The 27556-nt window shown below is 43.5% G+C and overlaps 2 protein-coding genes across 6 annotated transcripts in view; both read right to left on the bottom strand.

Moving 5' to 3' along the window:
- Nucleotides 1-27556, bottom strand: part of gabarapl2 (GABA(A) receptor-associated protein like 2) — a 238337-nt gene that overhangs the window by 114532 nt on the left and 96249 nt on the right. The window lies entirely within an intron of this gene.
- LOC128532347 (transmembrane and coiled-coil domain protein 3-like) lies at nucleotides 12775-21893 on the bottom strand. Of its 5 annotated transcripts, none has more exons than XM_053506611.1 (4): nucleotides 21704-21893; nucleotides 15199-16022; nucleotides 14964-15099; nucleotides 12775-14141 (listed from the first exon to the last, which is right to left on the bottom strand). In XM_053506611.1, the coding sequence occupies exons 2-4, from the start codon at nucleotides 16020-16022 to the stop codon at nucleotides 13836-13838; spliced, it is 1266 nt and encodes a 421-aa protein (XP_053362586.1). In that variant the 5' UTR covers nucleotides 21704-21893; the 3' UTR covers nucleotides 12775-13835. The 5 variants fall into 5 exon arrangements, with proteins under 5 accessions (XP_053362586.1, XP_053362588.1, XP_053362585.1 ...); XM_053506613.1 differs by lacking the exon at nucleotides 21704-21893 and adding an exon at nucleotides 18063-18656; XM_053506610.1 differs by lacking the exon at nucleotides 21704-21893 and adding an exon at nucleotides 16518-17570.

Genomic DNA, 27556 nt, shown 5'->3' with positions numbered 1-27556 from the left:
GCAGGTTAATCCCAATTTAACATTTTTTTAATGTTAGATTTACTGATTTCTCACTTTTTTTCAAGAGAGAGAATAAAGAGAGGCTGGTGAGGGAACGAGTGTTTACAGCTGCTATAATGTAAGTGACAAAAGGAACTTATTTAATTTTCGAAGCATTCATTGTAGCTATAAGGACATACACAAGTACGAGGGCTGTTCAAGTCAAACCAGGATGTTTCTGATGAATGAAAGTATAAAATGTCTACCACCATTTTTCAGAAATAGAGCAATAGGAAAAAACACTGATGAAACGAGACAAAAGGCACGCAAGTAAGATACATCGGCGAGGAGTGATATCTTCGGCGTCTATTTAAAGCCACCAGCCTATTGCCAAATTAGGTACAGGTGTACTCAGGTAATCAGCCAGGGACGCACGGAAAACCTTGGGTGGAGCTATGACCTGGATGTGCTGGGTAGATTGTGCAGGTTTGTGACAGTACCCCCCCTCCTACGGACGCCACCTGGCGTCAGAGATGGATCTCCTGGATGTTGTCGGTGAAACTCAGCGATAAGTGAGGGGTCTAAGATGAATCTAGATGGTATCCAGCTCCTCTCCTCTGGGCCATAACCCTCCCAATCTACGAGATACTGAAGTCCCCTACCTCGGCGCCGTGATCTCAAGAGCCTGCGAACCGTGAATGCTTCACCGCCATCAATGAGCCGTGGGGGAGGAGGAGGGCGGGTGGGTGGACTCAGTGGACAAGATACTATGGGTCTTATCTGGGAGACATGGAATGAGGGGTTGATGCGTCTCATCGTGGACGGTAAGAGCAGTCTGACTGTGCAAGGGTTGATAATCTTGACAACGGTGAATGGGCCAATAAACCTAGGAGAGAGCTTGCGGGAGAGTGTCTTTATGGGGATGTTGCGGGTGGAGAGCATGACCCTTTGTCCAACACGGTAGGTGGGAGCAGTAGAGCGGTGGCGATCGGCTTGATGCTTAAACAGTGATACTGAATGGCGAAGCCTAGCTCTCGCCCGCAGCCAGGTCCTCTTGCAACGGCGCATAAAAGCTTGAGCAGAGGGAACCGCCACCTCCTCCTCTTGGGATGAAAATAAGGGAGGCTGGTAGCCCAGACAACATTGGAAAGGAGAGAGGCCTGTAGATGCCGTAGGTAGGGAATTGTGTGCGTACTCTACCCACGGTAGCATCCGGCTCCAGGAGTGTGGGTCCTTGGAGGTCATGCACCGAATTGCTGTCTCCAGATCCTGATTGGCTCTCTCAGTCTGCCCATTGGTCTGAGGGTGATAACCGGAAGATAGGCTGGGAGTAGCTCCAACCAGTTTGCAGAATGCCGTCCAGAACTGGGCAGAGAATTGGGGTCCACGGTCAGAGACGATGTCCACAGGGATACCATGGATGCGGAAAACATGCAGAATGAGCAATTCGGCCGTCTCTTTGGCTGAGGGAAGTTTAACCAGGGGAACAAAGTGAGCGGCCTTGGAGAAACGGTCGACAATGGTTAGGATACAGGTGTTACCCTCTGAATCAGGGAGCCCTGTGACGAAGTCCAGGGCAATGTGGGACCAGGGTCTGTGGGGCACTGGAAGTGGTCTGAGGAGACCTGCCGGTGGTTTATTGCTCGTCTTATTGCGAGCACAGACGTCGCAGGCAGCGACAAATTGGCGAGTGTCGTCTTTGATCGAAGGCCACCAAAAGCGCTGCTGTACCAGAGCGAGGGTGCGAGCTCCACCAGGGTGACAGGCTAATCGTGAACTGTGACCCCATTTGAGAACTTGGGGACGAGCTGCCAATGGTACAAAGAGCTTGCCCGGTGGTGCTTCTGGGCCGTCATGCTCTTGTTCTAGGCCCTGCTTAACCAAAGATTCGATGTCGAGGGAAGTAGCTCCGATGAGACTTTGAGACGGCAGGATGGTGGAAATTGGAGTCTCTTCTGTGACTGAGGTGAACTGACGGGAGAGGGAATCGGGCTTGGTGTTCTTGCTCCCTGGTCGAAAAGAGAGAGAGAAATTAAAACGGGAGAAAAATAAGGACCATCTTGCTTGACGAGCATTTAGACGTTTGGCCGATCTGAGATACTCAAGGTTTTTGTGGTCCGTCCAAATGAGAAATGGAACCTCGGTCCCCTCGAGCCAGTGTCTCCATTCCTCCAGTGCCAGTTTAATTGCGAGTAGCTCTCGGTCGCCGATTCCATAGTTTCTCTCTGAGGTCGATAGGCGGCGAGAGAAATAGCAGCAGGGGTGTAGTTTGCCATCGGTAGGCGATCTCTGAGAGAGCACCGCCCCAACCCCGGAGTCTGACGCGTCTACTTCCAATACGAACTGAAGAGTGGGATCCGGTTGGGTGAGGATGGGTGCTGAGGTAAAGCGATTCTTAAGTTTGGCAAATGAATCCTCTGCTTGATCGGACCACCGAAAGGGGTTCTTGGTGGACGTGAGGGCGATGAGCAGGGCTGCGACTGAGCTATAATTTCGGATAAACCGACGATAAAAATTTGCGAACCCAAGGAAGCGCTGGAGATCCTTTCGAGTGACTGGTCTAGGCCAGTCGGTCACTGCTTTCACCTTAGCTGGGTCCATCTGGACCTTAGATGGGGCGATAATGAAGCCAAGAAAGGAGACAATGGAACTCGCACTTCTCTGCCTTTACAAACAGTTGGTTCTCAAGAAGCCTCTGTAGGACTTGACGAACGTGCACTCTGTGTTCCTCCAGGGAGTGAGAGAAAATCAGGATGTCGTCCAGATAGACAAATACGAACGTGTTCAAGAAGTCCCTGAGAACGTCGTTGACTAAAGACTGAAACACGGCCGGTGCGTTGGCAAGACCGAACGGCACCACGAGGTATTCATAGTGTCCCGATGGGGTGTTAAAAGCAGTCTTCCACTCATCTCCGTTTTTTATCCTGACTAGATGGTAGGCGTTACGAAGGTCGAGTTTAGTAAAAACATTGGCTCCCTGGAGAAGATTGAAGGCCGTCGACATGAGAGGAAGAGGGTAACAATTCTTGATTGTTATCTCATTTAAGCCTCTGTAATCAATGCACGACCGTAGCGTCTTATCTTTTTTAGCCACAAAGAAGAATCCAGCTCCGGCAGGGGACGAAGAAGGACGGATGATGTCGGCAGCCAGGGATTCTGAGATATACTTATCCATAGCCTCTCTCTCCTGTGACGACAGCGAATAAAGTCTCCCTCTGGGAGGTGTGGAACCCGGGAGAAGGTCAATAGCGCAGTCATAAGGTCTGTGAGGTGGCAGAGAGAGGGCCCGCGATTTGCTGAAGACCTGCTTGAGGTCAGAATAGTCAGGAGGAACAGCTGAGAGGTCAGGAAACTCTTCATTGTCAGAGGCCGAGGTTGGTGAACAGTGAGCTGACTTAAGACAGGAAGACAAGCACAGAGGACTCCATTCCAGAATGGTGTCCTTGGACCAGTCAATGTGAGGGTTGTGACGAGTCAACCATGGGCGTCCGAGAACTATAGGTGAATGGGCGTTCTGCATGACCAAGAAGGATGTTTCTTCGGTGTGATTGCCAGACACCTGTAGAGTTATCGGGACCTTCCGTCGGGTGATGGCAGGCAGGAGGGTTCCATCAAGGGCCCGAACGGCCAGTGGGTTCTCTAGCGCTAGCGTAGGGAGGTTAAGTTCCTTGACCTTTGCGGTGGAGATAAGGTTCTGATCCGACCCGGAGTCGATTAGTACAGGAGTAGCATGAGCCTTGCCTAGTACTATGATAAACGCTGAGAGGAGTGGGCGTGTGCTAGGGGAAGAGTTGATGACCGGCCCCTCCAGGGCCCCTAAGTTCACCGGAGGGGCTTGGCTTTTAATGGGCATTGGAGGCGATAATGACCCGTTTGACCACAGTAGAGACAGGCGCCTGACTGGAGCCTCCGTTGACGTTCCTCAGGAGAGATCCGGGCACGCCCCACCTGCATGGGTTCCGGGGCTGGTCTGGGGCTTGGCCAAGAAGCAGAACTGGGAGGCTGCCTGGATGGGGCAGAATACCTGGGTGCAAAGGTGGTTGGAGCATGACGCCTCTGTGTCAGTCGAGCGTCCATACGTCCAGCTAGGTCCATGAGGCCATTTAGATCGCTGGGGAGTTCCTGGCTGATTAAGTGGTCCTTAACATCCTCCGAGAGACCATGGAGAAAAGCGTCATAAAGGGCTTGGGTGTCCCAGTTTGCGGATGCAGCCAGCGTACGGAACTCAATTGCGTAATCATAGGCAGAACGAGAACCTTGACGAAGCTCCAGTAGATGTCTGGCTGCCTCTCTGCCCGTGTGGGAGCGGTCGAATACCCTCCTCATCTCATCAGTGAATGATTTAAAAGAAGAGCAGCATGGGTCATTTGCGTCCCAAACTGCGGTTCCCCATTCACGGGCCCGGTCAGTGAGGAGCGTGATCACAAAAGCCACCTTTGAGCGCTCAGTGGGGAAGGAGGATGCTTGAAGCTCCAACAGCAGGGAACATTGGGACAGGAAGGAACGGCAGGTTCCCGGTTCACCGCTGTAAGGCTGTGGGTTAGGTAGCCGAGGTTCATGAGGTGGAGTGTGTACTGGGGCTGAAGGAGGACTGGCTAGTAGCTGCTGAAGTTGCGAGGTGATAGATGAGAGAGTCTGGGTAACCTGCTGGATACTTTGCTGGTGGGAACCCAGCAGCGCCCCCTGTTGTGAAAGCGCCTGTCGTAACTGATCCAAGTCTGCTGGGTTTGTCATGGCCGATGTATACTGTCACGGTCGGGGCTGGATAAGAGTGAACCCAAAAGCAGACAGTTCCTTCCAAGAGGTCTTTTTAAAATCCAGGAATGTTTAGTGTGTTGGTGCAGTCCGAGCAGTGATGCGTGTGTGTGTGTGTGTGTGTGTGTGTGCTTGGTGACTGACGGAATGGAAAAGCCTCTAGTGACGAGAGAGGAGGCGGGGCTATGACGTGAGGGAATCTCCACAATCCCGGAAGTAGAGAGCGGGAATCCTCTCGGGTCTTAGCGAGTGTTTCTTGGTTTTAAAACGTTTAGCGCACCAAGGATGGAATGCAGAAAGCGGCGATTTAATTCTTTCTCTGTGAGAATGAAGGTCGTTGCGCAGCGCGAGCGCTCTCCTGTGATCCGCGAACACGGAAGTGTCTGTATCGTAGGGTGAAAGCCGGCTTGTGAAGAAGGAGAAGCGAAGGATGAGAAGAGTCGTCTTTACCAGGCAGGGGTCGGTATACCGTGGTCCAGTAGTGAGGGCGAACGAATCCAAATCGTAAGTACTTATCCGAAGTCCAGAGAGCTTGCGAGGTCATGCACGTAAGAAAATACACAGGCAGATAATCCAAAGGGTTAGGCACGAGACGGAATCCTGAAAACGGGCGAGGTCGAACACAGAAATAGAGCAATAGGAAAAAACACTGATGAAACGGGACAAAAGGCACGCAAGTAAGATACATCGGCGAGGAGTGAGATCTTCGGCATCTATTTAAAGCCAAAAGTCTATTGCCAAATTAGGTACAGGTGTACTTAGGTAATCAGCCAGGGACGCACAGAAAACCTTGGGTGGAGCTATGACCTGGATGTGCTGGGTAGATTGTGCAGGTTTGTGACATAAAAGTGATTGACATTTACAAAAAACTTTGATTTTACTGCGGTGATGAGCCGCAGTAAAATATTTAAATGGTGGAAACATTTTAAAGAAGGCCGTACGTCCGTGGGTGACGATCCTGGCCGAGGTGGCTCGAAGCTCACTGCATTTAAAAAGTGGAACGTCTGATTACTGAAACTTGTAGGATGACTTGTGGAAGAGACACATCTGTGTGTGTGAACTGTACACACACTCATTCACCAACACCACTCACACATTACAGGAACTCGGCTGGGAGTTATCACCACCCCCCTCCCGTACAGTCCTGACCTCGCTTCAAGACATTTCCACATGTTTGGGATGTTAAAGGAGTTCCTGGGAGACCGGCGTTTCAGATGTGAATTAGACAGGCAGTCAGATCAGGGCTTCAGCATCCTGAGAAAACTTTCTACCTTGATGGTGTCCAAGCACAAGTGAAACACTGGGATAAGTGCATTAGTGTAGCAGGAGATTATATAGAGGAATAAAGGGAGTTTTTACTCTCAGAACCGTGTTCTGTTATTCTGTACAAAACAAAAAAGTCCCGGTTAGACTCGAATACATTTCATATAATGTTCTTTAATAAACTTTAAAAAACAAGTTGCTGTGATGTAAGAGAAATAGAGCATCTGATGATATTTCAGTATTCTATTTCTATTATTGTTTCTCTCTCAACACACACACACACACACACACAAAATCTTTATTCTTCAGTTAAATCTCTGGACTTATTAGGTTATCAGATTTTCTTTCTATTCTACTCCATATATTTTATCAGAATGAGGATTTTCTGAGATAAGCCGTAAATCTGACCTGGAGCTCAGGACATTCAATAACAACTTCATTATCTTGTCTTTATCCCACATCAAAACTGAGCAGATTTTATTTTCTAATCTGTTTATCCTTCTTTCCTCTTGTTAAGGATCTAATTTAAATGTACTAATGTTTCCATGTTTAAACATATTCATTTTTATTATTATCTTATAAATAATAATAATAATAATAATAATAATAATAAACACTATGCTTAATTGTAAAGCTGCAGTTCTTCTGGCCCCACCCTGCAGCAGAACCCTGAGCGAGTGTGACGTGCGTTACGATCTGTAATATAGATCATATTAGCCGTAATAGCAGGACTGCCACAAATCCACTACTTTAATGCTAATCAGATGTCGCGAGTCTCCCGAGAGAGGACACGCACTTCTAAAAATGTGGTTTTATGGCATTCTGTCCAGCTGTGTTCCTGTAATCCCTTCCCTTTGAGGTGGAACTTGCGCGCACCCGTGCTGTTTTTCACACTCGACAATGAGCCCGGCGCATCCAGGAGCCCCGCGCCTCTTTTCTTAAGCCTCATCTTTCCTTCTAACAGACCTAATCTTTTATACTTTGTGAATGTGGCCCATTTCCTTTGATGGTGCCATCGGTGGAGATTGCTCTAAAAGCAGGAAAAGTCAGCGGGCCTGTTTTTCCCTCTCTGCTCTTTAGCCACTGGAAGTCTGAGAGGAGGTGACGGTGCGGGGTAGCGTGGCCTCGCGCTGTCATCTGTCTTCTCTACGCTGCTTCATCACAGGATCTCACACAGATCTAATGCCACATCAGGTCCTGTTCACTAAAACTTCAGCAGTAACATCACAGGGCTGAGAAACAAAGCAAATAACACAGATCTCTCTCGTTTAAACTGCAAAGTGATTATTTTAACAGAAAAAATATTCTCGTATTAACCTCAGTGTAGAACTGAACGCGCTGAATCGATGTGATTAGTGATTAGCTGGCTAGCAGTATGTAGCACTAAGCTAAACCATGGCAGAAAAAAAAAATCAATTATTGCTAAAATACCAGGTGTGACAGAAGTTAACATTTATCTTATGTTTTGTTAGTAAAGTTGACGAATACACAATATTAATTAGTCAGCCCATGCATAATCAACAATACATTATATTCATGTGATTTTATTTAAATGCAAATAACAAGCACATTGATACAGCTGACACTGGAGACTCCTTCCATGAATGTTAATACAAAGAAAAATTTCATATCAGCAATTATAGAGTGTCATTGTGAATGAGATAGCGTATCAGAGCGAGTGCTTTAATATTATTTATTATTATAAATAATAATAATAATAATAATAATAATAATAATAGCTGTTAGAGCTGCTGTTCTAGACAATTAATCAACACCTTCTGATCAACAGCACTGTATGAAGGTTAAACCTGTACATACACTAGCACATTTATGTCAAGCACTAATAGTTATACATAATTTTCTGGGGCTTGTTTTTTGTATGTTTCATTTTGAGGATAAGGAATAAAAATATGTTTCGGTTTGAGGATAATTAATAAAAATCGGTCTGGTCCGGGTGCGTATAAGTTTCGAGAGGCAGGGCTGCAGCGATGAGACCTAACCGAACTCCAAATACGACTCTAACAAGCGCTTAATCACGTTGTTCTCGACACTAATGCTAAAGAAACACCAGCAGTGTGCTCTCTGCCTACTGTCAGTGCCTCCTTAACAATCATTAGAAATGTAGTTTAGGCTCCTCAATTTGGGTGAAATTAAGTTTCGACCCTGACAAAGCGGCAGGAAACATTTCTCTGCTCTCTGTATCGCTCAGAATCAAAATAAACTAAAGAACGGATGTAGGTGAAATACACTGATGGGTGTGCCCGACCCTGGTAAAGCTTCACTATGACTAACACCGGACATTTTCACAAATTGAAAGGCGTCTGTTTGAGTCACAAATAATCTGCATTTAGAATTTATTTGAATTAAATTTTTAAAAAGACAAATATATCATTTTTTAACATAACCTTTTATGTATATGTATATAATGCACGTTGTCCATCTGTCCACAAGCTTTTTTTTATTCCTTCTTAAGAAAATTGTTTTAAGGCTGAGCTGCGAGCTACGAATGCACCGCCGTCTTCACCAAACAGGAGTGAGATCAGGACTTATAGGTCGGATGCTTTAACACCTCAGAGTGTTGACAGTGTGGACGAAGTACAGTTTCTCTTCTCTCTTATCATGTGTTTACATCGCCAATTTTAATATAGAGAGTTTGTCAGTAGCCTGTTTACCCACCACGCTAGGCATGTAACCCGCGGGCTTGGCGTTAAGGTCCCCCTACTGTCCACAAGCGGTGAACTCATTTAATGATTGCTTTTGACATCATTTATTAACGTGCGGCCCAGAACAACATTTATTAACCTGCACTCAAAAATAAGAGAAAAGAAAAGAATTCAAATACTTAAAGTTTTCCAAAGCTTACAACAGTTTTGTTTTCAATAAAAAATCAAACTGAAACATCTAAAGCAGAGGATGATATTTAATATACAAGACAACGGACAAAAAGAAGATTCTTGCTTACGGTAATTCCAAGAAAAGACCTTTAATTTCCTACAGCTAAAAGTATTCTGTTTCATTCAGTTTCAGTTTTCTTGGCCAGCGATGTGGTGTTTGTCATCCAGGAAAGGTTCTCAGAGATATGCAGCCTTATGAACTTGGTGCTGCTCACCCTCTCCGCTATGGTATGGTGCTGATTAGTGGGCAGTTCTCATGTTAAGGAAGAGATGGTTGTTGTTACACCACTGGACCAGTCGGCTCACCTCACTCCTGTCCATGTGATGTGGCCCACTACAGTCGTGTCATCTGCGAACTTGACGATGTGGTTGGTACTGTAACTGGGTACACAATAATGGGTCAACAGGGTGAAGAGCAGCAGACTGAGCATGCACCCTTGTGGCACCTCTGTGCTTAGCATGATGGTCTTGGATGTTTGTCCCAGTTACAGAGAGGGGAGTTGAGTCCCACGTGCTTCAGTTTGTTTATTAGTTACTGGGGGATGATTGTGTTAAATGCTGAACCAAAAATCTCTGGAGGAAACCAGGAATCTTTGGAGTCCAAGTGTGAAAGGGTTGGATGGAGAGCAGATGAAATGGCATCTTCCATGGAGCTGTTGGTCCTGCATCAACTGCAAAAGTGTACAGACATCACTGTGCAAGATCACGACGCCCTCTGATATTAATCGTCTGTTTAATCCAAAGTTTAGTCTTTTCAATAAGTGTCTCACTGTAACGAGCACTGTCGATTGTCGAACTATTTCATGATGATGTTCCAATACTTCTGGCCCTTGAGAATCCAAGAAAACGGTAAGCGTTGATAAATTTTTCAGCTGATGGTCGAGTGTAGAACTTTATCTCGTCTGGGATTGAGGATGTTTCAATTCCGTACTCTGCCGTTTACTCGCAGACTTGTAGTGATGAATCCGTGTCTGGTCACCAGTAATGATTCTCTTTAAGAAACTTTCACTTCCCTTATTGGAGTATCGCTCCGAATCTAGTTTGCAGATATCCAAACGCTTCTGTTAATGCTCATCCATGAATTGTTTTAGCACCTGGTACACCCCCAGACCTCCAAAAAAAAAAAAAATCACTGCCCTTCTTTTATGAGCTGATAAGAGATGCTGATATAGTGCGGATAATTTTTGACTCAGCCTCATATTTTTAAAACAACAGTATGTAAAGTTTAGCTGTCTCCATGCATCATGCTTCGTAACAATGTACGTGCGGTCACTAGAGTCTGTCCGTTTTCTAAACGGCAAGAAAAGTTTTTTAATTGCTTCAAATTCAGTTTATGAAACAGCTGCCAGATTTTCAACACGATGTATCGTGATCAAATTCATCTCTTGGAAGCTTGCTTTATTTTATGTGTTGGAGACGCGTACATCTTGAGGAAAATAATTATCCGTGCACTACTGAAGCATCATTTATTATTCACGCCGATTATATGCCGAATAAACCCTCTTTAGGATCGGGGGGGGGGGGTTGATAACGAACCGGACTAATCTCTGACCTGTAAAGATCTGAGCTGTTGTGTAAGCCGGGGTTCAGGTTTAATTATCCTGCTCGTACGCACTAAGACCCAAGAGAGAACAGAACGCAGGTAATGCCATTAATATGTGCAAATTACCCCTGATTGGTTGCTCCTTTATCACATCACAATGGCGCTCGATATTATCAGATTGAACACGTTATAATGTGACGCTGCAATTATGGGTTATTTAGAGAGATGTTAGAGTCGGAGATAATAGTCCTGTCCCTCAGCACTGACACATGGTACTCACTTCAACATCGACCGGGATAAAAATGATTCACTTCTTTATAGTCTTCTCAGTGAGACGACATTTTCATCTTACACACACACACACACACACACACACACACACATTCTGAGCTTTATCATCTCTAATCATTGCTTATACTAACAGTATGTAATGCTCATGTAACTGCGTATTTCATTTGCTGGAGAACATAAAACCATTTGAGTTCCATCGTTACTTTGCCCTCTGCAGCAGCAACAACAACAACAACAACAACAACAATCTACCCAGCTCCCGTGGCAGTTTGCACATTATAGCTGCCGTTCTAATTTACCTGGCATGCTAATTAGCTGGTTTGGGATTGTCATAACCAGCTAAAATAACCCGACTCAAGTCACACTGTACGATTAGAGACTGTCATGATGTAATCATGTGTCACTGTTCTAGTAAGGACTACTACGTGGAGTGAACATTAAGATGGCGGTGCAGATGAGGAGCGGACAGAGGAACACGAGGACGGTGTGTTATGACAGGGGTAATATTATAACAGACCTGGTATCAGAGGGGAAAAAATCCATCATCGTCATCACCCTCATCATCCTCATCATCCTCATCATCCTCATCATCCTCATCATCCACAACAAATGGTCAAAACCTAGGAATACCTGCAGGACACTGTGTCTCTGTAATAGTGTTTCCCCAAATTGTAGTCAGGGTCCGAATCAGGGGTCAGAACATAGACAGACCAGGGAATAACATGTTCCAGAGCATGCACACACACACACACACACACACACACACAAGTTTATATCGCCTATCAAACATCAGCTGTCTCACACACACACACACACACACTCACTCCACACACACAAACATTATGGTGATGGTTTTATTCCTGATCAGTTACAGTCAGGCGGTCAGCTTCACCGGAACAGATCTATGGAGTGTCAGTACAGACAACGCTGTGTGTGTGTGTGTGTGTGTGTGTGGATTATCAATGAACTGAATCAAAGAGGAAACTGAGACATCTCCAGAGGCAGCTTTACTTCTCAAGAGGACCAAAATGTCTTTATGTGCCACAAACCCACGGATTTGTTGTTGCTGAGGATTTTGGGAGCCGTGGTGGAAATTCACCTGCGTGACTTACTGTAGAGCTCAGTCTTAAAGCTCTTCAAAGTGTGTGTGTGGTGATTTATAATAATTAATAAAGTTTCATCATTTCAGTGTTTGTAGTCGTTAAAGAAACTCCCCCAAACACTCCTGTGAAACGGCCGGGAAAAGGAACGACCCCAGGGCACTCATTGAAATTCTTGGAAATGCAAAATTTCAAGACTTTTTTTTTATTACTATTATAATTATTTAAGTTTTTCACATTTTTTGTAATTCATCTGTTTTTATAGGCGGAACGGTGCCTTAGCGGTTAGCACTGTAGCCTCAGACTGACAGGTCCTGGGTTCGATTCTCGCCTGGGGTCCGTGTTCATGGAGTTAGCATGTTCTCCGCGTGCTTGCTGGGTTTCCACCAGGTTCTCTGGTTTCCTCCACAGTCACCACTGGCCTCCACTGATTCTACACCTGGGCCAGGCGTCGCTCTTACAGGCACTAAAGAAAGAAGTGTTAATTCATCTTGTATTAATAATTAAACCTTACTCACTCACACGTTTAACACCCAGAACATGGTGCATTCGTGTCTGTGTACACAGTATGTATATATTACCCAACGTTATAGCTCCAGCATTCTCTCCACTTTTGGAAGCAGTGCTCCCCCTATGGGGCCAAACATGAAACTACACACATTGCAGCAGACGATGTACAAATTCTAAAATGTGAGTTTTAAAAAGTGTGAGAGCTGATCTCTAAGGTTTAACTTAAATAGTTTCTGTCCTGGATCATCAGGATCATCTTTCTCTTTCACCTCCAACATCGAGATTATGTTCCTACATGAGACACTGATGTGAGCGAGTGTGTATACTGTGCGAGTGTGGCGCTGCGGTGTGAGTCCGGTGTAATGGACGTCTCACACATGGACCAGCGCTGCTAGTGAAAAAAAATATTAATAAAAACAAGTAGAAATAAATGCACAGATTTTATAAAGAACAGCTCCAGGCTAAGAGCAGACATGATTTATTTACACTATATATTGCACAATAACATAAAATCTAATAGTATGATGTAAACCTCAAAACTTTCTCTTTTATAACTGGTGAAAAAAAAACTTAAAATAAATCTACAAAAATACTTTTACACAAAATACTTATTGCATATAAAAAAAAATAATGATGACATAAGAACACCGAAAATGTGAACTTTTATTACTGAAAACTGGTATATTTAGGAAGAAATGCTTAACCCTCATTTTTATTTTTTTTCTATCATGGTTGTTTGAGGTTCACAGGTCAAAGGTCACATAGATAAATTTGGTGCAAAGGAAAAACAAGCACAACTGTGTCTATGTGACTTCCTGTGTTCTCCCCGTGGGGTTGATCCGCTCGGACACCAGCAGGGAGTGAGGTTCGTCCTGACGGATGTTTCAGCGGAAAAAGCAGAGGAGTGTGTCCGAGTGAAAAATCATAAATCTAACCGGTAAATATTGGCACCCTGGTTTACAGATTTATAAGGAATAAAACGTACTGAGAAAAAAAACTAAAGCAATTAAAAAATGAACAATTCTGTTTTCACACAACAAATAATATAGAAATTGTGATTGAAAGACTGAGTGAAAGATTCCTCCCTTTGCAGCGTTCAGGTTCAGATTACAGTTTACAGCCAGTGTTTGTGATGAGAGTTAGTGTGCTTTCACATACACGGTGTTTAGTGTGTGTGAGCTGAACCCGGTGTGTTTCCTGCCTCAATTTTATGAGGACGAAAGACAGACATGAAGCTGATTTGTCTTAAAAATCTGTACTCACATTCAGTAAAAGCTGTTTACATTTTGGACCAATACAAAGTATATTATTTTTGTCCTTGTGCAGTGTGAACCCAGACTACATCAAATAGAATGAAATCAATCAAAAGAATCGATTTCACTCTGATTCAGACCGGATACACCTTTAGAGACCAGTGTCAAAGTGCAGGGTCCGGGTTCGGGTTCAGGGTCGGGTTCCAGGTCCGGGTCCGGGTTCGGGTTCTCCACTGAGGTGTTTGGATCAGAGTCCGGTGTTTGTCTGATGCATTTCTTTGTTAGTGTTCAGTCTCTCGTTACTCCTCCAGACCAGAGCGATCAGCACCGCGCCCAACACCGCCCCCACCAGGTGATAACGGCTCCGCACGCCGGTCATGATGCACCGTGTCACCGTGGAAACACACACCAGCAGCAGCGTGACGACGGCCAGCAGCACGTTAATGATTTTAACAAGCAGGTTACGGCTAAACACACCTTCAGTCTCCACCTGCACCACCTGTACCTGCTGCTCCAACTTACACAGGCGAGAGTTACACGAGTCCAGCACCTCCTGAAACACACACACACACACACACACATTAGATTTGCAAACATTATAAAGGATAAATTAATCTTACAGAGCTTTACAGTACCTTAAGAAAAATTATCTATTAAGAAACAAACTAATCATAATCATGAAAAAGTTGCATCATTAACCTTCATAATTATTATAAGTCTATTTATTTTAAACTGTTATTTTTCCTTTTTTTTTTTTTTACTCTTCATGATATTTTGGTAATGTTTGGTAAAAGTGTCAAATGTTCAGTATCCAAATAATACGGAAATTAATTCAGTAAATAATATATGTTTTAAAATATTAGATATATAAAACATTGCTCTACTATGTATGTGTTTTAAATACTAACCATTCAGACTTTTATGTAACATAAAATTTAATTTATTTTACTTTTATCTTTTAAATATTTTTTTATTAAATTACTTAACATTTATGAAATTATTTTTAAATCAATAATTGAATCGAAGTCAGAAAAAAAATTCTTAGAACTTGTACAGTGAAGATATCCACTGTACAAAGGCGGTTCTCAGCGCCCTCTGGTGGAAATACAGAAGAAACACACCCTAAGGATTTAAAAACAGCTTTAAGAGATCTTTTTAAAAATGGATTTGGACACTTTGAAGTCTCCACCCGTAAAGCTGTGGAGTAATGGGACACAACAGGAAAAATAATACTGAGCTGTTGAGTTCAATCACAGGATCAGATTCAGCGTTCCCAGGTCTTACTTCTACTGATTACACACTAGAGCGCGGTGAGTGAAAATGTCCCAACAGGAAGTTCCTCTTTTCTCCACTTCCTGTCCGAGTGAAAGGTTACCTGCAGGTCTCTGGCTCTCTCGTTAGCCTGATAAGCCACTTTCTCCTCGATGCTAGCTAACTCCTGCTTCAGATTCGCCATCTCATGCTGGTGAAGTTCAACCAGATCGTTGAGCTGCTCCTCCAGACGCTCCATCCTGTGACCGAGAGAGAGAGAGAGAGAGAGAGAGGGGAATGAAGCAGCAGTGCTGGAATTCAGTGCTCATCCATTAAAACTTGGAGACGTATAAACTAACCTGTCTCTCTCCTCCTCGAGCCTCTGTGTGAGGAAGGTGTCGTCTTCACTCAGGTTCACCTTCAGAACCTCCATGTCTTCAGCGAGTTGGATTTGGGACTGACGAATCTCCTGGAGTTCCCCCAGCACCATGTTGATGTCGTTTTGGTCATATTTCTGGACTTCAGGATTTCCGTTACTGTCCTCCGAAGCCGTGGTTCCCATGGAGAACTGGTCATCATCGATGCCGCTGCGGAACTTCGACTGGCTGACAAGGCTGGTGCTCCCGCTCAGCACACGGCCTCCACCTTCTTCCAGAGAGGTCTTGAGCTGAGCGATGTTGTCCGCGCTGCCGAATTTGTTCCGGATGAGGTTTGCAAACTCTCTCGGCTTGTTGAAGAAGGATGGTGGTGTGAGTAGCACCATGGGAGCGCTGGGTTTTAATCTCTCCAGGCTCGGTGAGACCTTGGAAACCTGATCTTTAGCTGCATCTTTAGGGCTGCTGTTCTTGGAGGAACCGATGTTGTTGTTGTTGTTCTCGCTCTCCTTCATGCGTTTGTAGTACTGCTCTAGCTTCTTCTGTAACTGGTTGATGTTTTGCGTCGTTTTCTGGTTCTTCTTCTCAAACACATGCCGGATTCTCGCCACCTGCTGCTTATCCGCGATGTTCACCAGCTTGAGGAACTCGGCCACGTTGTCGTCCTGCTCTATCCGCTCCACCCTCAGCTGCTCCTTCGCCTTCAGGATCTTCTGCTCGAGGTCTTTCAAGGAGTAAAGGTTCGAGTCGGAAACGCCACGCTGCAGCATCGGGACGGGGATACTGAGGACGTAACCGTCGTTATCCATCTGAAAGCACACACACACACACACACACAAAGACAGGAACAGACATCAGAAAAACGGCCTTGGAAAATGCAACTGCTGCAAAACTCATCAGACAGACTGCTGACACACCGACTTCTCTCATACACACACACCTCTTTTAAAAACTGCTCAGATCTATAAAAAAAAGTTTGAAAAAAAATCTGCTTCTAAAAAATACAAACTTGTTTTTTTCTGCTATAGAGTAATTTATAAAAATCGGAAACGCCGTGGGAGTGTGCGACGCTCACATTTCACTGCAGAAGTCGAATCGTAGCAAAGCAGAAAGTGTGAGACGTCTCCATTCCTTTTTTCATCTTTTATCTTAGTTTTCTCCTGAAAAATGTTTCAGTGTTGACGTAAATATGTATTTAGATTTGTATGTCTCTTTATTTTCTGTAACATGATGATGTTATCTGTCTGTCTGTCCGTCATTCCCTACAACGGTCCGTTTTTCTCTCCATCTGCCGATCCATCTACCTGTCTGTCAGTCCTTCTGTCTGTGTGCATCGTTCCCCTCTATGTGTGTGTCTACGCCAGTCTGTCCATCCATTCGTCTCTCAGCCTGCAAAGCCATACGTCTCTGTCCATCGGTCTGTCCGTCTTTTCTGCCACCTTTTTGTCCATCTGCTTATCTGCTATTCCCTTTATCTTTCTATCTTCCTGTCCGTCTGTCTGTCTGTCTGTCTGTCCATGTCCAGCTGTTAATATGTTTTTTTTGAAGTTCTGCTGATATGGCTCATATATAGCACCACAAATCAGTCTTGCGTTTCACACACGCACAACCAGACACGTCTTATGGTTCAGTTTCGTCTCATTTGAAAGAGAATCAGGAAGTTGTGTGAGCTGAAGTAGAGATGAGGGGAGAGCGCCTCGTCCCTCTTTCCTTCCTCTTTCTTCTAATCTGAGATAATAAAAACAAACACAATGTGAGACGTTTCTCTCTCAGGGCTGTTCACCATCTGACCTCTGAAACCCAACAGGACTCATGAAAACTAATAAGAGCATTAAGTCACGCTGGTGTTTGTAATACAGACAGAATGATTGTGACACAAACACGTAGAATTAACACCTTTTAATAATAGATTCTAGTTAAAAACACCACAAAAACTTTCACTTCCTTTTTAACGTTCACACCGAGGGTGAAAATGTCTCGCCTTCATCACTCTATACAGTGCTGTATTAACGTACAGTCCCACCCAACTGTACAGACTCTTCTGATTGGCTGAGAGCTGTGTGCTGTCTTCTGATTGGCTGTGAATTACTCAGTCTGGAATTCCATCAGGGAGTCAGTAAGTAATCAGTCTGTCTGTCAATCCGTCTTTATTGATCTCTGTCCATTAGTCTGCTTGCCTGTCCGTCTGTCTCTCCGTCTGTTTCTCTCTGCCTCTCTGAATGTCTGTCTGTCGTTTATTTAGTCAGTCAGTCCTCTAACTCCAGCAGTCACTAAAACAGACATTCTGTCAATCAGTCAGTAGTCCAACTGTCTCTCCATCAATCAACTCCACCAGTCTCTCCACTTATCACCCCACCAGTCTCTCCACTAATCACCCCACCAGTCTCTCTACCAGTCTCTCCACTAATCACCCCACCAGTCTCTTTATTAATCACCCCACCAGTCTCTCCACTTATCACCCCACCAGTCTCTCCACTAATCACCCCACCAGTCTCTCTACTAATCACCCCACCAGTCTCTCCACTTATCACCTCACCAGTCTCTCTACTAATCACCCCACCAGTCGGTCATTCTGTCAGTCTCTCCGTGATTTACTTATTTATTCAGTCAGTCAATCAGTTTCTGCATCAAGCACTCGACCAGACAGTCAGACTGAGCCTTTTCCAGGATTACAGTGTCAAATGTAACTGTATACACACACACACACACACACACACACACACAAAATCTCATCACAGTTAGGCTACATTCTAATTGTGTTTATAAACACACACCTCTCTTTGTCCTTTACTGATTAAATAATTGTGTAATTAATGATCAGTTAATCAGACTTCAAAAACAGAATTTACCCAGAATGCACTGCACACCTCTGAACGGTGAGAGGAACTCGACAAGCTGGCATGTGTGCTGGTATGCAACGTCTATGTTTTTCAGACGAGCCCAAACAAGCTCGCTAAACACACACACACACACACACACACACCAAGCAGATGAAGGTGTGATTCTGTACGTCTCAGTTGAAGGTTTGTTTGCACGTCTGCAGTACAGTATCTGTGCTCAGCCCGTACCCACACAGGTGTGCACAGGATGCTGTACAAACAGCGAGTGTGTAATTACACACGGTGATTCAGTGTGTTTGATTTAGACAACACGCGTACACAAAACTCACAAAGCTTACACAACTAGGTTGCGTGCTAAGGTTCAGATTAACCTGCCCTGAGGGAAAAAATACCAACGGCAGTGAACAGGAACCAGACTGTACAGGCCCGAAACCGTTACTGACAGGAAACTAAACGCAGTGTTATTCTCATTACTGAATACAATGTAACTGCCGAGTGGCACAAAGTATTGGCACCCCTCTTTCCTGCATAGTACATCAATAGGAATAATGTACCTAGGAGGAGCCTACGTGTCTCAGGGCCGGGCTGAGAAAGATCAGTCACTGCGTCTGTCACTCTCACATTCCGTCAGTCACTCCGTCAGTTACTCTGTCACCCCGTCAGGCACTCCGTGAGTCGCTCCATCACTTTGTTACTCCATCAGTCACTCTTACCTTGACTACAGTGTGTATTACATACAAGGTGAAAAAATGTCTCTATGCTATATAACCAAGACTGACATCGATGTCCAGACCGGCAACACATCACCATTAATGACACGCCTGGATGTTCGACTGTAAGAGGAACAGACCCACAGTAATCTTCCTCTCATTCTTCAAGTCTGCATAACTTTATCTAAAACTAACTTCAAAATGTCCAGGACCAGACCCCCCTCCTCTGATTATATAAGGACGAGGGGAACTTTGTTTAAGTGTTTAAGTGTAGATTTAGCTTACAGAGAGAGCGAGAGAAATCATGAGCTGTATTCCGTCATTTAGGAGCTACAGCAGCCATCTGGTGATGTTCAGCTTCCCAGTTCGGATCTGGTTTGTATGCTGATTTATTTATTAATGTAAACAGACAGTGTTGTGCATGAACCCATGAGACAAGCACCGTTCTTTTCACACGTTCATTGTTCGGTGAATGGAACAGTTCCGCTTTTTGCCGTAAAAATAAGTGAATAAGTGTCATTACTACGCAGGAAGGTGAACATGAGCGGAGAAGCCTTCACGCAGTCAATTTATTTTATCTCTAAAATTCTGTGAGCCAAAGAAAGACATGCTCTCTCTCTCTCTCTCTCTCTCTCTCTTTAGTGAGATCAGTCAGGGATGAAGCGAATCTTGCAAGGATCAGACCTCTCCGGTGATGTGAAACATACTGCACTGCTCAGGGAACCTTGTTCAGAAGACATGTACGTGGACTAGATCATTTGTGAGACTGTAAAGTTAGTTAAAAATTAAAAATTGTGAACTTTGAAGATGAACTCATTTATTTCAATGCGCATGAACTTTGAGCTAGCTCTCTCTTAAGTGTGAACTTGTACAACACTGTTAACAGGCGATGTCAAGTTCTGCTAAAAGGGTTTATTTTTATGCTGTAAAACTCTGAGTGAAAAACGGCAGGTCGCTGAAGCAACAAAGTAACACAATAAAAGCAGAAAAGGTTAAACCACCCTGCTTTTTTATATATTTTATGATATAATTTTTTTTTAAGTGTGTAAACATGCCAAGAAGCTGAAAAATAAAACTAAAGATATATAATGTATAAAGATCAGAGGAATTTTTTATTTATATTTTTGTTTTATCTATTCATGTTTGCATCAAAGTGGTAAAATGTTGCTGTTGCTCTTTAATCGTACAGGTGGTGCAAAATTAACTATGCATACAGCTCAGCATTCTGAGTAGTACGAGCAAACTCTTTGCAAAGTTTCTTTAGAATTGTAAGAAAAAAATGAATATCAAATTGGGATATTTATAAATTTGTGAAAAATTTAATTGGCACCCAGGAATCGTGATATTGTATCATAAGGTTCCTCGTGATTCCCGTCCCTCGTGCCATCATATCTCATAATAATAGTAATAAATAATAATAATAATAAATTTCTCTTTTAGTGAAAATGGATCTTACAAATGTTATATTAAATAAACTGTCGTTCAGGAACAGGTAACACAGTCAGAAATCTGTGTGAGTAATTAATCACATTACGCTGCATTAAAACTGAGCTACAGAGATTTTATAGTTCAGTTGTCTGTTTTTTTGAAAAACAAATCACCTACAGCTGCTTTAAGAAACTAGTAATACTAAAGAACCACATTTACAAACTCTTCAAATCCTTTGTTCCCCTTCAGATCTCTAAATGAAACCAATCTCTTAATCCTTAGTGGTTTACTGGAGGAACCGGTTTCCTACACACACGCTTTACTTTTTGGAAGATCCTTGTTTTTCTTTGACTGAAATTAAAGGGAAACTCAGATATGTACGGTATAAACATCATGCCTATTTTCCTGTGGAAAAAAAACTAACAAAAAAAACAAGAGCTTCACCAATAACTCAGTGGAGCGCCTTCACCTTTAACAGTAGTCAGAGCATCATCTCAACAACCTCATGCAGAGCTTTACGATATTTATTAGCATAAACAGCTGAATTAACATAGCCTCCATAAATTCTCCAGCACGACCCAAAGACTCTCAGTCTGTGAAAAAAATTTGATTCCTCGTGCTCCCAGAGACATTTTCACACTCTGGAGTCCTGGAATACGGCTGTACCATCAGGGAGGAAGAAACCCTCCATAGACGTGATAACCTGGTGATTTCACGTGGAAATCATAACAGAGGCTTGTACAGTGGACACTATGCATGATGGCCGATGGATCGCTTCATGGCCGTGAACCTCAGGACATTTTTCCATCGTTCTACAGTCCAGTCTTTCTGCTTTCACGGAAACTGAAACCTTTTTTTTTTATGAGTTTCACTAACATGATTTTTTATGAACACACAGCTGTTTAACTCCTGAGTTCCCATCACATTGTGTCTGTGTGTGTGTGTGTTTAAATACTCTTACTTCCACTATTAAACATACAGTAGCTCTGGTTTATATTGTCTGTTTGTTTTTCACTAAACAACTTCACCAAAAACCGAGAAGCTCCTGCTCGCTGCATCAGTATATCAGTTATAAGAATTATTGCAGCTGAATTATTAAATATCCAATCAAAGCCTGTTAACTGTTGTCTTGTTTAAATCTAAACACCACATCTTTTTTTTTTACACGTTTATCACAAAGACATCAAACACATTCCATAACACACATAAAACATCTTGCTTTTCAGGAATTTACTGATATCATCACCCAGGCTACACTCTGCTTATTAACATCTCCAACTGGTTACATTCTCACATTCCACATCAAAGTTCTCGAGCTCGCGCACCTCAACAGTTCTAAGCAGAACCCCGGGGTTAGAAGGTTCCAAGGAGAACCAGCAGAAAGACAATAAAAACTACTCGGGAAACGGACAATAAACAGATTCCAAACAAATAACACAAACACGCTACATTTTAGAGATTAACTTTCATGCATGAATGAAGAACAGACGCGCGCGCGCGCGACTTTGTTACCGTGTCTGGAGTCTTTGAACTTTTTCAGCCGGTTTTGACGCAACAAACAGCGCAAAATCACTAATCCGTCCCCCTCTCTCTCACACACACACACACACTCTCTCTCTCTCTCTCACTGTCTTTCTCACACACACACACTCCTACAGTACATCTGCACCCGATCAGAAGTCCACTTCACACACTCCCTACACTTACACTACAGTTCAACTCCCAAGAAAATCATAAGGAGTAAAGGGCGCCCCTGCAGGCCACACACACACACACACACACATTTCTTTCAACTCGTATGCAAAACATGATGTGTGTGCGTGTGTGTGAGAGAGAAAAATTAAAGTTATAGATTTAGTAACACTGGAGACTCCTTCCCTACATGTTGCAAAAACAAATTGAAAGTTTAATTTCAAATTTTAATCTCATTTGTCACAGAGTATGTAGAGCAATACAGCGTATGATATGCAGTGACATGCTTGTACGACCGCCCATGATCTTAAATTAAAGAAAAGGAAAAAATCGAATATATTCTAATAAAGAATACAAAATATGAAATAATAAGATCATATTAAAAAATTACACAAATATAGTAAATATAGGGAAACTTTTAGCTGTAAAATTTACACTATGTACAGTACAAGTAATAAAATAAAGTTGAAATGCAATTGAAATGAAAAAACGATGTGCAGTCACAAGCAGCACTATGTCCACAAAGTTCCAGGTGTGCATAACGTAGAGCAAATGTGTGTGTATGAGTAGGGAGACTGTGATTGTGCTATCTCTTTAATTTATGTCACAATACTTTTTTCCCTTTCTTTCTTTTTTTCTTTCTTTTTTAACACCTAATTTAGTCGTGTCCAATCCCTCCCCGTCACTAGGGGGCTCCCACATTAAGATTACTATTACCACTCAGTCGGGAGTAGGGATGGGAATTGATAAGATTTTTACGATTCCAATTCCATTTTCAATTCTGCTTAACGATTCGATTCTTTATTGATTCCCTTATCGATTCTCATTTGGAAAAAAGGGACAACAAATTTTGCAAACGATTCCGAGGAATTGAAACACTGGGAATCGGTTCTCAACAAGAACCGGTTTTCGATTCCCATCCCTAGTCGGGAGGGCCGAAGACTATCACGTGTTTCCTCCGAACCACGTGAAACCAGCCGACCGCATCTTTTCGAACTGTTCGCTCACGCACCGTTGGGGGCGGAGTAACACACTCGGAGGAGAGCGCTGTTTCACTATTGGCGTGAGCTTACAGACGCCCCTGATTGGCTGTAGAGATGTGATTAATGTGGGAGCACTGAGTACCTCTCATCCCGCCCCTCTGAGAGAGTTCGGCCAATCAACTCTCTTTAGATCTCCGGCAGTTTTTGTTATTTAATATTAAAAAACTAGATACTGTAAGTTGTTTAAAATGTAGGTTTTCTAAGAACTTTAAAACTAAATTTGGAGTTTGTCATTTATACGTGTCATCAGAATAAAACAAGTTTCTTACAGGAGTAAAAGTATTACATTCACTCACTCACTCACTCACTCACTCATCTTCTATACCACTTTATCCTGCATTCAGGGTTGCGGAGACCTGAGGCCTATCCCAGGAGGCTTAGGGCACGAGGCAGGGTACACCCTGGACAGGGTTAAAAGAATTACAGTCAAATCAAATTAGTTTGATGGACAGAAGGGTTCTACACGGTGAACACAGAGGTGAATTTTTTCTCAGTAGTAACAATTTGTGCATAGCTTTTGAGTGTCCTATTCTGCTTCTTGTATAAATTAATTGATCCCAACTATTTTTAAAAGGAAATGTATGTTTTTATTTTAAATGCGTATGTTAATCATCTTGAATTTGAATAACATGATTCAATAATAAATTCATTTTCTTAAATAAATAAATTCAAAAAACACCCAACACCTAAAATGTTCAGCACTTTTAAAAGGACATTGCTCATTTTTCACACAAATAAGGACTAACTGCACTCAGCTGTAATTTATCCTGTATAACATACAGTATACACCCAACATCTCATGCACTTCTAATTAAATCCTATAAGCAAACTTGTACATATTGTACATTTTCCAGCTAACGTTTTTATCTTTTTTTTTTTTTTACATTTTTCTATTTCTCTATTTTATTAAAAAAAAATTTACATCATATAAGCATTTTTTTGCATGTCATACTGTGTATGTGACAATGAAGAGTTTAAATTTGAATTTGTATTTTAATAGACGAATGCAGCCATGTGTCTGGAGCCATGTGCTCCTGGTTGGGTCTCCCAAGATAAAGTGGTTTCAGGTGAGGGACCAGACTAAGAATAGTTTAAAAAAAACATGAAAAAAGAGGAGGGAGTAAAGTGACCCTGCCTGGAGGAAGCCCAGGGTCCATGTCTGAAGCCAGGTCTGGACAGAGTTTCAAGTTTCAAGTTTTATTGTCATATACAGATAACAATGAGGCATCATTACCGTAATGAAATTCTTAGACCCATGTTCCCCAACTTTACATAAACATATAAATATAAAAATATAAGAAGAGAAGAACAGAAAAGAGGGGGGGGAAACATTATTTTAAAGGTATATGTATGTGCAAGTAAGCAAGTAAGCCTGGTGGCCGGGTCTGCCACGGGGCCCTGCCAGGCACAGCCCGAAAGAGCGATGTCGACCCCTGTCTTTCCCCATTTTATAGACCCACCACCTGCGAGAGAAACCGATGGGGTTGGGTGCGCTGTTTTGGGTAGCACTGAAGACCCAAGACCGACAGACCAGACCCAGGTCATAGCCCATAGCCATTGCAAAAGCTGGCTATGCAGGGGAAGAAGCTGGAGCTTGAAACTTGAGCTCTGAAACCATACTCCTGTATAGGGGTTGAACTTTGTTCTTCTCTGGAGTTGCCCAGGATGTGAGGCACCAGGCTGGTGTGGGGATATTGACGAGTCCCCGGCTGAGTGCCACGACGTTGGAGTTTACTCCAGTGGATAAGGACCATGGATAAGTGGACTTCTCTGCGACTAAGGACCATGGGGGAGCGGGAGGGGAGGGACATCTCACTGTGGTCTGTGCTTATGCTCAAAACAGCAGTTCAGCGTATTTTTCCTTCTTGGAGACTCTGAATGAAGTACTACATCGGGCTCCAGTAGGTGATGCCATGGTCTTGCTGGGGGACAAGACCATGGCATGACGGAGATACTTGGAGGAGCGTGATTGGAAGAAACGGCCTCCCTGGTCTAAACCCGAGCGGTGTTTTGTTATTGGATTTCTGTGCTAGTCATGGATTGTCCATAACAAATACCATTTTCAAGCATAGGGATGCTCATAAGTGTACTTGGTACCAGAGCACCTTAGGCCGAAAGTCATTGATCGATTTCATGATCATATTATCTGACCTCAGGCCATATGTCTTGAACATTCAGGTAAAGAGAGGGACGAAGCTGTCAACTGATCAACATATAGTGGTGAGTTTGGTCAGGTGGCAGGGGAGGCCACTGGACAGACCTGGTAAGCCCAAACAGGTAGTGCGTGTGAATTGGGAATGTCTAGGGAAGCCTTTGTCCAAGAGGCCTTTAGCTCCCACCTCCAGGGGAGCTTTTCCAGCATCCCTGTAGGAGCTGGGGACATTGAATTAGAGTGGTCAATGTTCAAAGCTTTTATTGCTGCAGCTGTGAGCTGTGGTTTTAAGGTTCTGGCCTCAAGGGGCAATAACCCTCGAACGGCATGGTGGACACCTGTGTTAAGGGGAAGCTGTCCAACTGAAAAAGGAGTCCTTCAGGGATATGTTATCCTGGGGGAGTCTAGAATCAGAGAGTACCCATGGAGGAGGACTTTTGGGCGGCACCAAGGTGTTTCTGGAAAACCATCCAGCACCTCAGGAGAGGGAAACGGAGAACCACCCCAGTATTTGGACTGTACAGCAAGGATAGGACAGTGCTAACCTCAACTGAGGAAGTAATTGGGCGGTGGAGAGAGCATTTGAGGAACTCCTGAACCCGACTAAATCATTCTTTGTTGCAGAGACAGAGCTGGAGGAATGACAGGGGGGTTGGCGTTGATCTCCCTGGGTGAGGTAACTGAGGTAGTCAAACAACTCCACAGTGGCAAAGCCCTGGGATTTGTCAGGAAATGCTGACGCTCTGGGTATTGAGGGACTGTCTTTGTTGACACGCCTCTTCAACATTCCTAAGGAGTGGCAGACTAGGGTGGTGGTTTCCCTTATCTAAAAAGGGGACCAGAGGGTGTGTGCCAACTACAGGGACATTACACTATTCAGCCTCCCTGGGAAAGTGTACTCCAAGGTGCTGGAAAGGAGGGTTTGGCCAATTGTCGAACCACAGATTAGAGAGAAACAATGTGGATTCTGTCCTGGTCGTGAAACAGCAAACCAGCTTTTTACTCTTGCAGAATCCTGGAGGGGGCTTGGGAATATGCCCATTCAGTCTACATGTGTTTTGTGGATTTGGAGAAGGCATATGATCGGGTCCCTCTGGATTTTCTGTGGAAGGTACTGCGAGAGTATGGGATGAGGGGGTCACTTTTCAGGGCCATTCAATCCCTTTATGTCCCCAATCCTGTTTGTGATTTTCATGGACAGGATATCTAGGCACAGCCGTGGAGGAGAGGGTATCCAGGGTGGTGGGCTAGGGATTGCATGGCTGCTTTTTTGCAGATGATGTTGTCCTGATGTCATTATCAGTCTGTCACCTACAGCGCTTGCTTTTTTCAGTGTGAAATGAAAATCTGTGGCCATGGTTCTCAGCAGGAAACCGATGGATTGTCTACTTCAGGTAAGGAGCGAGTCGTTACCCCAAGTGAAAGAGTTCAAGTATCTCGGGGTCTTGTTTACGAGTGATGGAACATTGGAATGTGAGGTTGGCTGTAGAATCTGAGCAGCGGGGACTTTACCACATGGAAGCCTCCGCTGTTACTCCGTTCCAACCCTCATCCATCTGTCATGACCGAAAGGACAAGATCGTGAATACAAGTGGACGAAATGGGTTTTCTCAGAAAGGTAGCTGGCTTTTCGCTTAGAGATAGGATGAGGAGCTCAGTCATTCGTGAGAAACTCAGAGTAGACCCGCTAGAGCAGTCAGTTGAGGTGGTTCGGGCATCTAGTAAGGATGTCACCAGGATGCCTCACTAGGTAGGTGTTCTTGGCACGTCCAGCTGGAAGGAGACTACGGGGCAGACCAAGGACTAGATGGAGAGATTATATCTCCACACGGAGAATGCCTCGGGATTCCCCAGTCATGGATGGATGGATGCGAAAACTATACCAGAGGGGTGAAATGTTCAGCAGCCTCTCTTTAAAGTTATCAAGGCAAAAACACACAGTATGTCATGTTACTAAGCAACTGCTATAAAGGTGTAAACTCCACTGTTCTGTTCGGAAGACAAGGAATTTACCTCTGAAGACTCCTTCCATACACCTTCCTTACACCAGAAATATCTTATTAAATTACATATTAAATTAGACTAAAGAATATGTTTGTAAATCATTTTGAAGATTATGTGTTCCAATAATGAAGGAATTTTGGCAAAATAAAGTTCAAGTAGGCTTTATTGTCACTTCAACCATATACAGTTAGTACACAGTGAAACGAAACAACGTTCCTCCAGGACCAATGTGCTACATGTAACATCATTTTACAACCTAAATTGAAAAAAAAACTAAACTAACTAACTAAAGAGGCCTAAAAAATAAAAAACACCTAAAAAATAAAACACCTAAAAAATAAAAAAAATAAAAAACTATTTCAAAGCGCTTAAATGTTCAGACAACATAACATATAGATGCAGCTGGAAAATCTATACCAGAGGGGTGAAACACTCATTTCTTTAGCCTCTCTTTAAAGTTAACAAGGCAAAAAC

Source organism: Clarias gariepinus, chromosome 10 (assembly GCF_024256425.1).
Source record: "Clarias gariepinus isolate MV-2021 ecotype Netherlands chromosome 10, CGAR_prim_01v2, whole genome shotgun sequence".
NCBI lineage: Eukaryota > Metazoa > Chordata > Actinopteri > Siluriformes > Clariidae > Clarias > Clarias gariepinus.
This window is presented reverse-complemented; position numbering and strand designations above follow the sequence as displayed.